This window comes from Ranitomeya imitator, chromosome 7 (assembly GCF_032444005.1).
Source record: "Ranitomeya imitator isolate aRanImi1 chromosome 7, aRanImi1.pri, whole genome shotgun sequence".
NCBI classification, from domain to species: Eukaryota; Metazoa; Chordata; class Amphibia; order Anura; family Dendrobatidae; genus Ranitomeya; species Ranitomeya imitator.
This window is the reverse complement of record NC_091288.1, coordinates 69,239,539-69,256,216: the sequence shown is the minus strand read 5'-3', so window position 1 is coordinate 69,256,216 and position 16,678 is coordinate 69,239,539. Positions and strand designations below refer to the sequence as shown.

General features: G+C 42.6%; 1 protein-coding gene across 2 annotated transcripts in view; it reads right to left on the bottom strand.

Moving 5' to 3' along the window:
- The window catches only part of ERBB4 (erb-b2 receptor tyrosine kinase 4), a 1,426,503-nt gene that overhangs the window by 578,315 nt on the left and 831,510 nt on the right, over positions 1-16,678 (bottom strand). For both annotated transcript variants that reach the window (XM_069733421.1, XM_069733420.1), the window contains exon 4: positions 8,264-8,389. In XM_069733421.1, the coding sequence (XP_069589522.1) occupies positions 8,264-8,389 (126 nt within the window). The remainder of the gene's footprint in view (positions 1-8,263; positions 8,390-16,678) is intronic.

Genomic DNA, 16,678 nt, shown 5'->3' with positions numbered 1-16,678 from the left:
TTCTTTTATTCTTTTATAAATCTCATTACATTACATTATGGGATAGAAAGCAGGTTTTGCACATAATAATTATTTACTGATGATGACTAATAAATCTAAAAATACGAAAATATTGTCAACCGTCATAGCTATCCAAAACCATGCGTCTCAGAAACCAATAATTGAGGTACAGAAGCCATGGACCGTGTGTAATACGATTATCAGTGGGGATGCTTTTAGAAAACAAGGTACTCATGAAATTTCTTCTTCTCTGAATGGATTATCTCTTCTATCCTTGCCGCTACTCCGTGCCTTTTTAGTAATAATACCCTTGCTTTGTGCCATGGTTATATAGGCAGGTACATGGTCGGCTCAGATTGTTTGCACTTTTGCGTTTTACTTTTTGGCATGCCCTTCTCCAGAAATAAACTGATAAGGTTACACGCAGCCCAGAAATGCCCCCGGTGATATAACATGGGCTGACACATTATACATGTACTGTCACAGCACTGCGGTAACTTGGAAACTGTTAGAGATAGAGGTCAAATTTAGCTTGGGAATAGCCTACTAGTCAAAAATGGTCACATAAGGTGGACCTTTAGATATTATCAACTGTCATGTTTTATATTGCAGTGCTATAAATGAAAAAAACTGTATTCAGGACAATGAAGAGTAGCCGGGGAATTCTAAATACAGTAGTAGGTAAGAGGATGGCGAGAACATAACATCGGAAGGTGGAGGTTGTTAGAAAAGACAGGGGACCTCTCACGTTATTAGACCCTTGTGTCAGACAAATCAGTGGACATTTTCTAGCTGTGAATCACCTATTATCCCCCCTGTACAACATCATCAACCTTCCGAAGGCTAGACAAATGTGAAGGTTCTGTTCCCTGCCTGTGATTGCTTTTTCTGTGACTAATTGGATCTGAAAAGCTGTGGGCTCAACTGCAAACAGCAATTTGACAAGTGAACAGTTTGCCGAGAATGTTCCCGCTATAATATGACATGCATTTGCAGATAATAAATTAGTCTTTATATCATGTTTTACTCTTCTTTGAGCGGTATGTTTGCCATCTGCATCTCCTAACATATAATCACACGCATCCTTCAGCACCGGCTGATCTTTATCAGAAATGGAACTTATGTAAATCTCCAGATAACTTATTTTACATACTGGATTAGTGGTTGCTATAATCAGTGTGGACTTTTAAAAGCTACCGTATTTTTCGGACTAATACACAAAAACCCAGACTCATATTGATTAGTTGGCCAGGTAGGTTTACCATTCCCCTACTACACCACTCCAAAAATGACACTGAAAAATAGGAGAAACAAGGGAGCATTTTTAAACAAAAACATACACAGAATCTTTATTACAACACATAAGTAGTATAAAAAAGACATACATATGCCAGTAGGTGGCACTCAATAATGTATCAATTCAATATCACATTACAGTACAAGAATCAAACTGGAAAAAAAACACCCTATCATTTTGGCAACCATGCCTTTAAATCCCCATCTCAGGAAATGGAATATGGCAACAAATTTAATATTAGTTATATACAGTGTATCCTTTAACAGTATTAAATGTTTTTCAATTGCAAGAGAAGTAATGTTATAGAGATGGGCAAAAGAAGGCAGGCTCTAAAGAAATTCACAACACATAAAGGTGTACATCCATCCTATAAAGGTATATAATTATAGATATGGGACATCTTACCAAAATATTTAGGCACACCCCAATAGCCAGTACACAACCCCTTTAGGGGGACAAAGTGCATCTTATAGTTCGAAAAATGCTGTAGATCTCGATGGAAACCTCATTCTAAGTTCAGATGAGCAATTAGTTTATTGACAAATTGTGGACATGACGGGTTCCGTGAGCTCATCCATGTGGCAGACCAATGCAGGAACTGCCTGCTCTTTGCATGCAGTAGTCTTTTCTGCCCAGTCTGTAGGCAGCATGTATCAGGTATTGGCTCCATAAACTGAACCGGGCAGGTCTTATTAGTTGCCACCTAGCTCTCTAAGAAGATATATATCTAAAATAGAGGTAAAAAGACAATCCAAGCATAATTAAATATCCATCTTTTTTTGGAACTGGTTTGATTTGAGGACGCTACGTTTAAAAATGAGATTCACCCTTTCGTGATTTACTACAGGTATGCTAATTGCTTTGGTTAATCAGTGCATGGTCGGATCTCGTTGTGCTTGCTCGGGATGCAGTAATTGCAATTGCACAGTGATTTGATGGAGCATTATGAGGATGCCAGGAGCCGTTGTACAATATGTTTCTGGTAGAGCAGATCCCTCTAATGCTTTACTGCTCTGCTCAATTCACCACGATGCTCTAAATACAGATATGTTCTGCGGCCACTTACAGAAACCAGTTGCCACTCAAAGCCCTAATAGCCCGAGTAAGTGTCATTAGACAGTGTTATTAGCAGTAACAATCACAACCTATGAGAGCCATTGTCAATGACTGGTAACAATTACAACTTCCCAGGATGAGCTGTGAGTTCTTCAAGTGAACTATAGAAATGATCCCCAATCCTAGTGGGGTCGTATAATGAAATAATGAAACAATCAGCACCGGGATTAACTTGTCCAGAGAGGAAATGTTTTCTAATTATCTTCCATCACTGCAGACAGCAAAAAGAGACCCAGTTCATCTTAACATCTGATTACAACACTTAGAAGTAATGTATTTTTCAACTATCATTTTTAGAGTGAAAAATGTAATAGAAATGAATATTGTATATACAGTATATCTCCATCACATTGAACCAAAAATGAGCATCTCTAGCTTAAATTGATGCTGTGTCTGAAAAATAACCTGTGACACGGTACATGCAGTTTGGATGCCAGAACTTTGGATGCCATGGTATACAGAAGGAGAAGCCGAGCAGAAAGATGTATAGGTTTGTAGGAAAAAAAATCAAAATAAGGCTATGGTCACACTAGTGTGTATTCCTCATTCAAGAGAATTGGGATGATTATGCAAATCATCAAGGGCATAATGGCCATGGTTGCAAAGGTCGTGACAGCAAAAGGGACAGTGCGGGTGGGGGCCCGCCAACAGCAGGACAATCTTTTACTGGATGTGAGTCCTGTCTGGTGCATGCACGGCACTACATGCTGCCAGCCAATCAGAGGCTAGCAGCTGATATTGACATGCACATGACTGAGGACGCATGGCCGTGACATCATGCGGTCCCATCGCTTGCATGCCGAAGTCAGCTGCCAGCTTTAGAAGAGGACACCACACGGTGAGGGAGCTGATAGAAGTTGAGTATAATGGTTTATGTTTTTCGATGCATTATTGAACAGTGGCAGAATGGGAAACATATACTAGGATGGGGGTATATTCCTGGATGGGAGACAAATATATAATACAAGGATAGGGCCAAGGGTAGGGGACATATATAACAGGATGGGGCCCAGGGTAAGGGACACATATATACCAGGATGATATGTACTGCTCAAAAAATAAAGGGAACACTAAAATACTTCATCCTAGATATCACTGAATGGTAATAAAAACTTGCAGGAAAAAGAAAAGCGCAGATAGGGTCTTATCTCATGATTTACAAGTGTCGTATAAACAAAGAGCTGCTCACCTGATCGTGATGTAGTGAAAGCATGTATATGCCAGCTGCAGCAGATCCACGGGTCGACATGCGACCATAACAGGAATGTTATAAAGGAAGATTTGTGGATTATGTCCGCACTGCTAAATAATTCGAAGCCAGACGTAGTGAAAGAATTATTGGCGGTTTATTCAACGCATTTCAGTCTTTATGACCCTTCTTCAGGTGATACCACATTAAGAACATTGATTATCGAGACACACTCAATAAAGGAGTGGTTCTGCAGTTGGGGACCACAGACCACATCTCAGTACCAATGCTCTTTGGCAATGTGTTGGTCACTTTTGAAGGTTGGTTGTGCTTTCACACTCGTGGTAGCATGAGACAGACTCTACAACCCACACAAGTGGCTCAGGTAGTGCAGCTCATCCAGGATGGCACATCAATGCGAGCTGTAGCAAGAAGGTTTGCTGTGTCTGTCAGCGTAGTGTGCAGAGGCTGGAGGCGCTACCAGGAGACAGGCCAGTACACCAAGAGATGTGGAGAGGGCCGTAGGAGGGCAACAACCCAGCAGCAGGACCGCTACCCCAGCCTTTTGTGCACGGAGGAACAGGAGGAGCACTGCCAGAGCCCTGCAAAATGACCTCCAGGAGGCCACAAATGTGCAAGTGTCTGCACAAACGGTTAGAAACTGAGGATGGTCTAAGTGCCCAACGCCCACAGATGGGGGTTGTGCTCACAGCCCAAAACCATGCAGGATGCTTGGCATTTGCCACAGAACACCAGAATTGGCAAATTCACCACTGGTACCCTGTGCTCTTCGCAGATGAAAGCAGATTCACACTCAGCACATGTGACAGACATGACAGTCTGGAGATGCTGTGGAGAGTGATCTGCTGCCTGCAACATCCTTCAGCATGAATGGTTTGGCAGTGGGTCAGTAAAGATGTGTGGTGGCATTTCTTTGGAGGGCTGCACAGCCCTCCATGTGCTCACCAGAGGTAGCCTGCCTGCCATTAGGTACCGAGATGAGATCCTCACACTCCTTGTGAGACCATATGCTGGTGCGGTTGGCCCTGGGTTCCTCCTAATGAATGACAATGCTAGACCTCATGTGGCTGGAGTGTGCCAGCAGTTCCTGCAAGATGAAGACATTGAAGCTATGGACTGGCCCGCCTGTTCCGCAGACATGAATCTGGTTGAACACATTTTGGACATCATGTGTCGCACGATCCACCAATGTCACATTGCACCACAGACTGTCCAGGAGTTGGCGGATGCTTTGATCCAGGTCTGAGAAGAGATCCCTCGGGAGACCATCTGCCGCCTCATCAGGAGCATGCCCAGGCATTGTAGGGAGGTCATACAGGCACGTTGAGGCCGAACACACTTCTGAGCAACATTTCCTTGTCTTGAGGCATTTCCACTGAAGTTGGATCAGCCTGTAAATTAATTTTCCACTTCGATTTTGAACATTATTCCAACTCCAGACCTCCGTGGGATATTATTTGTGATTTGCGTTGATCATTTTTAGGCTTTATTGTTCTTAACACATTCCACTATGTAATGAATAAAGATTTACAACTGGAATATTTCATTCAGTGATATCTAGGATGTGGGATTTTAGTGTTCCGTTTATTTTTTTGAGCAGTGTATAAAACCAGGATAGGAGATATATACCTGGATGGGGGATGTGTATATATAAATATATATATATATATATATAATGCAAGGGATACATACAAGTGCTTCTCACTAAATTCAAATGTCAGGTAAAAGTTATTTTTTTCAGTTCTTCAATGCAAAAAGTGAAACTCATATATTATATAGAGTCATTACAAACAGAGTGATCTATTTCAAGTGTTTATTTCTGTTTATCTTGGTGATTATGGCTTACAGCCAATGAAAACCCAAAAGTCATTATGTCAGTAAATTAGAATAATTTAGAAAAAACAACTGCAAAGACTTCCTAAGAGTTTAAAAAGGTTCCTTAGTCTGTTTCAGTAGGCTCCACAATCATGGGGAAGACTGCTGCTTGACAGATGTCCAGAAGGCTGTCATTGACACACTCAACAGAGAGGGTAAGCCACAAAAGGTCTTTGATAAAGTAGCTGGCTGTTCACAGAGTGCTGTATCCAAACAAATTAATGAAAAGTGAGGTAGAAAAAGGTGCACAAGCAACCGGGATAACAGCAGTCTAGAAAGAATTGTTATAAAGGCCATTCAAAAAATTGGAGGAGGTTCACAAGGGGTGGACTGCTGCTTCATTGGTTCAACAGCCACCTCACACAGACATATGCAGGACATGGCCTACAAGTGTCACATTCCTTGTGTCAAGCAACTCATGACCAGTAGACAATGCCAGAAGCGTCTTACCTGGGCCAAGGAGAAAATGAACTGGACTGTAGCTCAGTTGTCCAAAGTGTTGTTTTCAGATGAAAGTAAATTTTGCATTTCATTTGGAAATCAAGGTCCCAGAGTCTGGAGGAAGAGTGGAGAGGCCACAATCCAAGCTGCTGGAGGTCTAGTGTGAAGTTTCCATAATCAGTGATGGTTTGAGGAGCCACGTTATCTGCTGGTATAGGTCCACTGTGTTTTATCAAGTCAGCGCAGCCGTCTACCACGAAATTTTAAAGCACTTCATGATTCCCTCTGCCAAAAAGCTTTTTGGAGATGGAGATTTCATTCTTAAGCAAGACTTGGCACCTGCCCACACTGCCAAAGGTACCAATACCTTGTTTAAAAACAAGAGTGTCACTGTGCTTGATTGGCCAGGAAACTCACCTGTCCTTAATACCATAGAGAATCTTTAAGGTATTATCAAGAGGAAGATGAGACATCAGACCCAACAATGCAGATGAGCTTAAGGCTGCTATCAAAGCAACCTGGGCTTCCATAAAACCTCAGCAGTGTCACATGCTGCATTGATGCAGTAATTGATGCAAAAGGAATCCCGACCAAATATTGAGTGCATTTATGGAACCTACATTTCAGTAGGTCAACATTTCAGATTTTCACATAATTTTTCAAGGTGGTGTTATAAAGTATACTAATTTACAGAGTTAATGACTTTTGGGTAGAAATGAGTGAACCTGAACAGTAATGTTCGGCGTCAGCACTGGACACCTACTATTCACTCACACACACACACCGAACATGGACTTCACCAGGAAGTCTGTGTTACTGTTTGGGTTCGGGTGCCTGAACTCCGGATGTTTGTCAAGCTGTCATGTGCATGACAACACGGCAAACACTGCTTCTGATCAGCGGTGAAATCATCCCTGCAGGTCGGATAGCCGCGGTTCCCATGCTGTCAAAAGACAGCGTGAGCGCTCAGCTGTGATTGGAGGTATAAAGTTTACCTCTGGTCACTGGTGGCAGCTGATGGGACAACTGCTCTCATCATCCGACAGTTGCTGCCGCTAGCTCTAGTGACCCAGCAGTGTAAAATTTTCCCCTCATATTCCAATGGTATAGTGCCCCATAGTTAGTAATGCTGTCACTCAGTATGAGGCCCGATTATTCTAATATCACTTGGATTGAACTTTATGAGAGCCTTTTCCTAGTGTCACTTTACTGTCAGCCAATTCTCTTGCATGTTCTCCTTTCCCTGAGTCTATGAATGTCGGACCGCACTCAGATGACATCAGAGCGCAGTCCGATGTTTCACATGTTTCACATGCACCCATAGACTTGTGTGGATGTGTGCGATCCAATTCTCAGAAACACCAGCAGCATGCTGCAATTGTTTTCTCATGATGAATCAGCATCAGAAAGTGATCACCAATCTGTATTGCTCCATAGTATGACTTTGGGCCGAGGGCTATCCGATAAAACATTGGCTATCACTTGGCCACTTTATACGCTCGTGTAAGTGAGCCCTTACTCGGCAAATCTCTAGATTATAGTTCTGCTGCTGGTAAACAAGTCATTTCTTGATAGATAAGTTTTACCTTCAATTGCAAGGAGGATAAGTCGGTAGTACTAGCAATTGGAATTATATGAATGGAGTAATATATGGAGATTAATATCATTGATCAAGTCCTGAGTCAGTTATAACATAGTCACATGTGGTGTTCAACAAGAAACTTCAAGAATAGGAACAGAGAAAAACTGTGGCACTCATCCCATGGCTAAAAAGTTATTCCTTTATTACGTACCGGACGGAGGATACAGAAAAACAGAAAAAAGAGCGTTGGATGTTTCACTCTGTCAAGCGCTTCATCAAGGGTCCAAAGCACTAGGCAGGGCGAAACAGCCATTGCACTTTTTTCTGTCTGTCTGTATCCTCCTTACGGTAATAATGGAATAACTTTTTAGCCACGAGGTGAGTGCCACAGTTTTTTCTATGCTTTTACCTTACCCACATTGGAATCTCAAACCACCTAACATAGACACATGACCGGGTGATCACTAGAGCTGAGCAAATTTGTACGGAATCGGTCGCCGAATCTAAATTTGCCATTTTTGTGCCATATTTGCACCCTATTCGTGCCGAATTTATGTTTGATGATCGATTCCGAACATATTAGATAATTTCTACTTGCATTGAGTCTTATGACGTTTGTCTCTGTTCGGTGAATATTGCAAAAATAATATTCAGCGCCGATCATATTCGGAATCGAATTTTGAAAAATTCTCTCAACTCTAATGATCACCTTAATAAAAAATGCAATAGCATGCAGACTTACAATTTGGATTTCTGTTCATGGAGATCACTGTAGCATTGGGATTGCGGACAATGTCCTGCCAGTTTATGGTGTCTGCGTAACATAGAAAGTCATTCCGATCCAGATAGACTCCTCCATTTAGAATCTCTGTAAAACATGAACAATCGTAAAGAGAATATGAAATAACAATAGATGTAGCATCCTAAACATCCATTGTACCAGACACCAGCAATTGTGCTGACCTCCATTGTGTGGGTTCACACTTTCCACCGACAGGGAGGCGAACAATAAATGATGTGTCAGGTCTATTAACCTCTTGCTATGTATCGGAGATCTTGCATTCTCATCTCATAATCATTCTTTATTCACTGCCACATACAGCACAACTACGGCGGAGACAGTCCTACTGATCTGTTCGCCGATAACACAAAATTCTTACAAAATGAGAGGTGGGATAAAGAACATTAAAATTAACAGAGACAGTCTGAAATGCAGCTTTCTGCCAACACAGGACAATGAAGCCAGAGGATTGCTGCCCGTACTGGGGATTGTGTTGGCACAAAACTCGCAATCTTTGTTGTGCTTTGCTCGTGGCTTCAGTGAAAACTTGTTAATTAAGACTTTAAAAAAAATTAAAATGTTCAGCTGGTAATGAGGCAGGGATGTTATGCCAGGAAGGCTTTTAAAAGCACGGAAAATAAAATATTTGTTGTTTTCTGCATTGATCTTTGTTTTCCAGGTGCCATTGACAATAGGGTGACATTTTTGGGGATACAACTGACAAACTCTCCTCTGTCAGAGGATGATCGGCACCAGATCTGTACATGGTAGAGAATAGACAGATTACTGTAACTTAAACAATAGTCCTTTTAAGTGAATGATGTTAGTACAAAAGGAAAATTCTAGTTTTTACTTCTTTAGACATTTTAATCTGGTTTGGCCATACAAGAAACGACAGAAAAGAATAAAGAATGTGCATTCATTCAAAAACACAACTAACGGAGATACATGGCAGCTGAATCATAGTTTGTAAGTGGTGGAGAGTTGGGGTTAGGAGGTGGTACCTCTAAGATGGTGGTCACCAACCCAATCTTTAAGGTCCTGCAAGCTGTTAAATAGAAGAGGTGTTACATTGGCGGCATTGATACCCCTAGTTGGTGTTATGTGGTGCCCCCCAGAAGGAAATAGGAGTCCAGGAGCAGAAGAGAGAATCTGCAATTAAAGGGAACTTGGCACGTGATTCATGCTGCCCAAACCAATTGTGCAGGCAGAGTGTTGTCAAATGTTATACTTTGTATTTTATTTGTTCACAATAAAAACATCATTGAAAAGTAAAGAACTTATGTAAGTGGCTTCTAAACTCCGGCTTTTCCCCACTCTTTTTGCCTACATTCAACAACATTGATATCAGAACTTACTCATTTGGAGTACTGATGATGGCTCTGAAAGGTCGACTCAGCAGCTGTTTCATTAATATCCATGTGTCATGGTTCACGGAGGGGCCTAAGGTCTCCAGACCCAAAGTAGACACCTTGAGGCTGTCATGTTTAGATCAGGAGACCTGTAGACAGTCCATGCATCACAGTCCAAGGTCGGCCTGTGACAGACGCATTTGTGGATGCCAAATGGCAATCCATGATGGAGAGCTTCAGGAGATAAACTAAACTGAATAACCCTAGCAATGTGAGCGCAAATAATACCTGCACTGTTTAGTATGATGGTGAAGCAGTTCTAATTAAATAATGCAAGAGTTTGGCCCCAGTTTCCTGGAAAGTGGATTGGTCATCATGGGCCAGTTGAATGGCCACCAAGGTCTACCGATCTGACCCCATTAGATCCTTATCTTTGGGGTCATCTGAAGGCAATTGTCTATGCTGTGAAGATACTAGATGTGCACCATCTGAAACAATGGATACTGGAAGCTTGTGCTAGCATTTCTTCTGCCGTGTTGCTATCAGTGTGTCAAGAGTGGGAGAAGAGGGTTGCATTGACAATCCAACACAATGGGCAGCACTTTGAACACATTTTATAAGTGGTCATAAACTTGTAAATAACTCATGAAAGAATAAAGTTACGTTAAAACCAAGCACACCATTGTTTTTCTTGTGAAATTCTCAATAAGTTTGCTGTGTCAGATGACCCTCTTCGCATTGAAAAAATACATTTGGATCCAAAATGGCCAAATTCAAAATGGCCGCCATGGTCATCACCCATCTTGAAAAGTTTTCCCCCTCCCATATACTAATGTGCCACAAATAGGAAGTTGATTTCCCCAACCATTCCAATTTTATTTAGGTGTATCCAAATAAATGGCCCACCCTGTAGAAAGGAATGATTCTTTAAACATTGAATTTCAAGTCTGTGCTCAAAAGAGGGTCTTTTAAATGTAGATTGGTTCCTCCCTTTCACTCAAAATGGGGCACTAAATTGTGCAGTATAGAAACCCTGTTCATATGTAGATTCAATTAAAGAGTTATTAGAGATTATGTGATAACTTTCAGATCATTGAGGGTTCGACCACTGAGACCCCCACCAGTCCCAAGAATAGGGTTCTGACATGCCCTTTCTAAATGGAGGGATAGCCTCACCGGTTTGCCACTGCTCCATTGATTCCTGATGGAACAGGCGGATGGAGCTCCAGCAGTCTCATAAGGAATGAATAGAGTGGGAATTTCAGAGCCCTGTTCTTGGGATCACCGATCTTCAAGTTATAATCCATCTTATGGATAGTTGTAGTTGATATTAAGAACAATCCTATAAATTAGACAGTTTGAATATTTAGATCACATGTTCATCATTTAGTACCGGGAACCCGGAGAATCCAGTTTGTCACCTTGATGTATATATATATATATATATATACAGTATATACTAGCCATTGAACCTGTTCTACGCCCGGGTGGCGTGCATTTATATTGGTATATGTCTCCATCCTGTCATGTGCTGTTCCATCCTGCGTCCCCATCCTGTCGTGTGCTGCTCCATCCTGCGTCCCCATCCTGTCATGTGCTGCTCCATCCTGCATCCTCATCCTGTCATGTGCTGCACCCATCCTGCGCCTCCATTGTGACATGTGCTGCACCCAACCTGCACCTCCATTCTGACATGTGCTGCTCCCATCCTGCGCCTCCATTCTGACATATGCTGCACCCATCCTGCGCCTCCATTCTGGCATGTGCTGCACCCATCCTGTGCCTCCATTCTGACATGTGCTGCACCCATCCTGCGCCCCCGTTCTGTCATGTGCTGCTTCCATCCTGCACCCCCATTCTGTCATGTGCTGCTGCCATCCTGCACCCCCGTTCTGTCATGTGCTGCCCTATTCTGCCATGTGCTGCTCCCATCCTGCGCCCCCGTTCTGTCATGTGCTGCTCCCATCCTGCACCCCCGTTCTGTCATGTGCTGCTCCCATCCTGCCCCCCGTTCTGTCATGTGCTGCTCCCATCCTGCGCCCCCATTCTGTCATGTGCTGCTCCCATCCTGTGCCCCCATTCTGTCATGTGCTACTTTCATCCTGCACCCCCGTTCTGTCATGTGCTGCTGCCATCCTGCAACCCCGTTCTGTCATGTGCTGCCCTATTCTGTCATGTGCTGCTCCCATCCTGCGCCCCGCTCTGTCATGTGCTGCTCCCATCCTGCGCCCCCGTTCTGTCATGTGCTGCTCCCATCCTGCGCCCCGTTCTGTCATGTGCTGCTCCCATCCTGCGCCCCCGTTCTGTCATGTGCTGCTCCCATCCTGCACCCCCGTTCTGTCATGTGCTGCTCCCATCCTGCGCCCCCGTTCTGTCAAGTGCTGCTCCCATCCTGCGCCCCCATCCTGTCATGTGCTGCTTCCATCCTGCACCCCCGTTCTGTCATGTGCTGCCCTATTCTGTCATGTGCTGCTCCCATCCTGCGCCCCCGTTCTGTCATGTGCTGCTCCCATCCTGCGCCACCATTCTTTAATTTGCTGCTCCCATCCATATGCCCCATACGCTGCTCCATCAAGGTTAATGGCCCCCATAAGATGCTCCATAGTATATGCCCCGTACACTGCTCCATAAAGGTTTATGGCCCCCATAAGATGCTCCATAGTATATGCCCTCGTACACTGCTCCATTATGGTTGATGGCCCCATAAAATGCTCCATAGTATATGCCCCTTACGCTGTTCCATAAAGGTTTATGGCCCCCATAAAATGCTCCATGGTATATGCCCCGTACACTTTTCCATTATGGTTTATGGCCCCCATAAGATGCTCCATGGTATATGCCCCCGTACACTGCTCCTTTATGGTTTATGGCGCCCATAAGATGCTCCATGGTATATGCCCTGTATGCTGCTGCAATATATATAAAAAAAAAATACCATACTCACCTATCGTCGCTGGGCGCCGAGTGCTGGGGGGCCTGAGCAGGCGGGGACACCAGCGCGCTGTGGGGGTCAGGTGCCGTTATCGCCACTAGCTCAGGCCCCTGACACTTGCTATATTCACCTGGCCCCGTGTTACCGCTGCGCGCCGCCATCTTCCAGCTCCTCTGGCTGTGACTGGTCAGTCAGAGGGCGGCGCGCATTAAGCGCGTCATCGCGCCCTCTGAACTGAACGTCACAGGCAGAGGACCGGGACACGGAGACGGAGCCGCACGCAGCGCTGGAATGGGGGACAGGTGAATATAGCCGATACTTACCCTCCTGGCGGTCCCTGCCTCTCCTTTGGAGATCGCGGTGTGCGTTCAGTGTTTACGCATACCGCGATCTCCTGGGAGCGTCACTGTGTGGGGTCCAGACTGCGCTGGCGCTTGCGCAGTCTATAAAGGCTTCAGACAGAGTGACGCTCCCAGCGTTATATTATAGATATATGTATATATGTATATATTTATGTATATGGATTTATATATAGTTATGCTGCAGTTCTCACAATATAAAAAGATTAATTTACAGTAAAACAGACGCACTCCTGTAGCATTACTGTGAAAGGAGTCGAGATGAGATTTGCGCACAGTACTGTAAACATTTTATTAACCTATATAGACTTTATACCCCAGAAGTGGCTCATAAAATATAAAACAGTGACAAAGAACACAGAATAACTTCAAACACATTCTGAATGCTTTTCTAAACATGACATTAATGGCAAATTGCAGTTAATATTTAATACGTCAGCTCTGAATCAATTTGTCTACTAAAATTCTTTCTCATCTCCAGCATTATGAGGAAAAAAACAAAAAAAAAACCAAGTGGTTAAAATCCCTCTCTGCTCCAATAAACAGTTTCATATTTAATCAAGCGTATTAATATTCCAATTGCTTCAAAGCCATATTACTTTCTGGATAAAGTAAATTAAGGCCTCTGCAGTTTAATATTAATAATAAAAAATCAGGTTATATTTTATTACCTACCAGATCATGCATAAGCAGTTTTGCCGTCGTATTACATATTAATTTAATCAGGGATCCAAATCATTTCTAGGAAACATATGATTGGGAATTGTGATATGTTACCATTGTAAAGAAGCTTACAGGGGAATAAATAACTGAAGCTATTGGATAGATAATCTGGGACTGACTTTAGGGAAGATTAAAAGCTTCAGGTTCAAACATCAGTCAGTGCTTAGATGGCCATGATTTTCTAATTTAATGTGTTCAGTACTGCCCCCTATTATTAAAGAGATTTTCCACTTTCAGGAAAGCAGACCTCCATCCGCTGAGCTCAGTGATTGGTTATCGTAGTGGTGTGCGCTGTCAATGTGACGTTACCACTGCAGTCAATATAACAAGACCCGAGCAGGGCACCGGTGCTGGACTAAGGGCCGGAGAGAACCCACTCCGTTTGTTATTTTAGGTATTTTCCAGCACTTGGGGGTCCACTTTCCAGAAAGTGGAAGACCGCTTTAATTACCGATGTTAAAATCTTTTGCTAGCAACGATATTTGAGCATTTAGAAGAGAAGCTAAATCCAAGAAGTGTGCTATTGTTTTCTGCTCCTCACTTGAACAGTCCCACCGGCTACTTCTTGTACAATAGAGTTTGATAGGAAACTAGTGTATTTCTGTAATTAGACAAGTATAGATTCAGATGGATCACTCACTATACCTGCAGTATACTGTTAGGACATGTTAATATCTAGGATAGAATGACCAATGCCAACGGACAATTACAGTTCTCTGTGTTCAAATCAGAGGCCTCAACAGTCAAATGCCTTTTTGATGTCATCACCGCTAAGCGATGGGAACGTTAACGCTCACAATAGGCACATGATCATTGTGGTTACCGGCTAGCCACAGCAACCACCTTCAAGCCGATTGTAAAGAAAGACCTAATAACCCTTTTAATAATCTGATTTTCTACTTTCTTCTAAGTCTTCACAGAAAAGCAAGAACAATGTATAGAAAGGAATCAACACCTAAAGTTTGCCATCTTCCATAAAGAAGCTACATGGGCTGCCTATGTACCATGTAGGCTGTTCATATAGAGTAGAAGGTGGCACAATAAGGATAACCTATGAGAAAAGAAATGCACAGAATTGATTACTAATGGTAATAGCCAACAGCTAGAATCCTACTTGTTTAAAATTAGGACTCTGAAATGCGCCCTTCGGAATGGAGTGGCGATTCATCAATTGTATACAGGACTGTTGGAGATGGCCCAACACAGTGCATCGCTTTCTATAGCAGTCCAATGAAGAATAAATGGTGAAGTGGTTCATAGGGGCAGCTGCTGTTTTCTGTTTAGGCACGTTAGGGTCCCATTTTATGGAATCAGTTCGTGTGTGGATAGAAGAAAACTTGAAATGCTGGGAAAAATGTATATATGTACTCAAACTCTAACACTAGTCCTAACACTTTATGAAATATTGGCAAATGCAAAAACAGACCGATAAGCATTTCTGATACAACTATCCACGGAAAGGCGGGCTGGTCTTTCGATATGCCAAGACCAGGTCAAAGGGTCTGTGAAGTAGACCACCAATAATTTGTCCCTTAGATAAAGCTCATATTGTTTCGGTTCTGTTTTATATATAATGGTATTAGGGTAAGTTCACATTTGCATATATGTGTGCAGCGTATTATCTGCATACGCAAACTCATGCAAAAATGCATACAAATGCATGCTTACGCGGTGTTTTCTATCCGCATCAGCTTACGTTTATGCGCAGTCCAAAGTATGCAAGCACATAGAACGCATGCGTACACATGCATTCCCATAGACAGTAATGCATTTTTTAACACACTCATCTGCATGCGCATGCCTGCGCATATTTGACGGATTTTTGACGCTTCCAAAAATGCAACATGTTGCGTTCGCCGGACCCCTCAGCACACCGAAAAACGATGCATGCATACGTAGATGCATGCTAACTGATGCAAAAGCATGTCCCTGCGTACGCCATGTTAAAGATAGGTACGCATGATGCATACGGATCTGTGCGGATGATACGCACAGAGACGCAAATGTGAAACCACCCTTAGGCAGACATTTATTTGGACAGCAAAACTGTGAGCAATAAAGTCACCAAGCATTTACGAAATATAGGAAGAGTTGCTGGGCTGGGTATGGGTGATGCTTTATTTGTATTACACCAGTTACCCAGAATAATGCAATGTCCAAAACTCATAAATTTGAGCCAATTTGAGTTTAAAATTGAACTACAGATTTATTAAACTTTTCTCATCATTTAAGATTTTAGTGCTAAACAATGACCAAGCATTATTACTATGTTATCACATTGTATTTCGTCTCAAATTGGCATTTACCCTTCTGCTGATCCTTTTGTTCTTTATATCATCTGGGACGACTACAGCACAGGACATTAGTCAGAAGAGCCTCAAAGAGTGCCTTAGGCACAGTACATTGGAAGATTTGCACTAAAGTAAAGGGATTTCATGCAAAAATAAGCAAAAAAATCAATGACTTAATTTATTAACTGCCTTTTCCTAGCTACCACTGTATACGATGCGAGAGGTGACCAATATTAGCACAAGCATAATATTTTTGGTAAAACAAATAATCAACTTCCATTTTTTCCTTAAGCTCAAAATGATTTAGTTACAAAGTTAAACAAATAACAATGAATTGAAGTATGAAGAATTTAGTTAATGCCTAATCCAGGACTGATACGTTTGCTGGTCCTGCAAGCAGATGGTCACGTGTGTGCACACGACATTCTTGTGGTCCCGTGCCCAACGGAAGCATTCGACTTTTCTCAAAAGAAGAGAGTTAAGAGAACATCAGAGCATGGACAACACCTTTAATCCCTTCACATTGGGGCAATTTTACTTTTCTCACGTGGCCAGCAATCTATTCAGTGTAATTGATGCCATAATAAGAATCAATCTAAGAGACTTAAAATGTGTTTATTAAATTGTGCAACCTGTAAAATGTGGTGCAATGTGTGTATGGGTAACGTGATGGCTCAGTGGTTAGTACTAGGGACTTGCAGTCTAAATCTCTTTTAAGG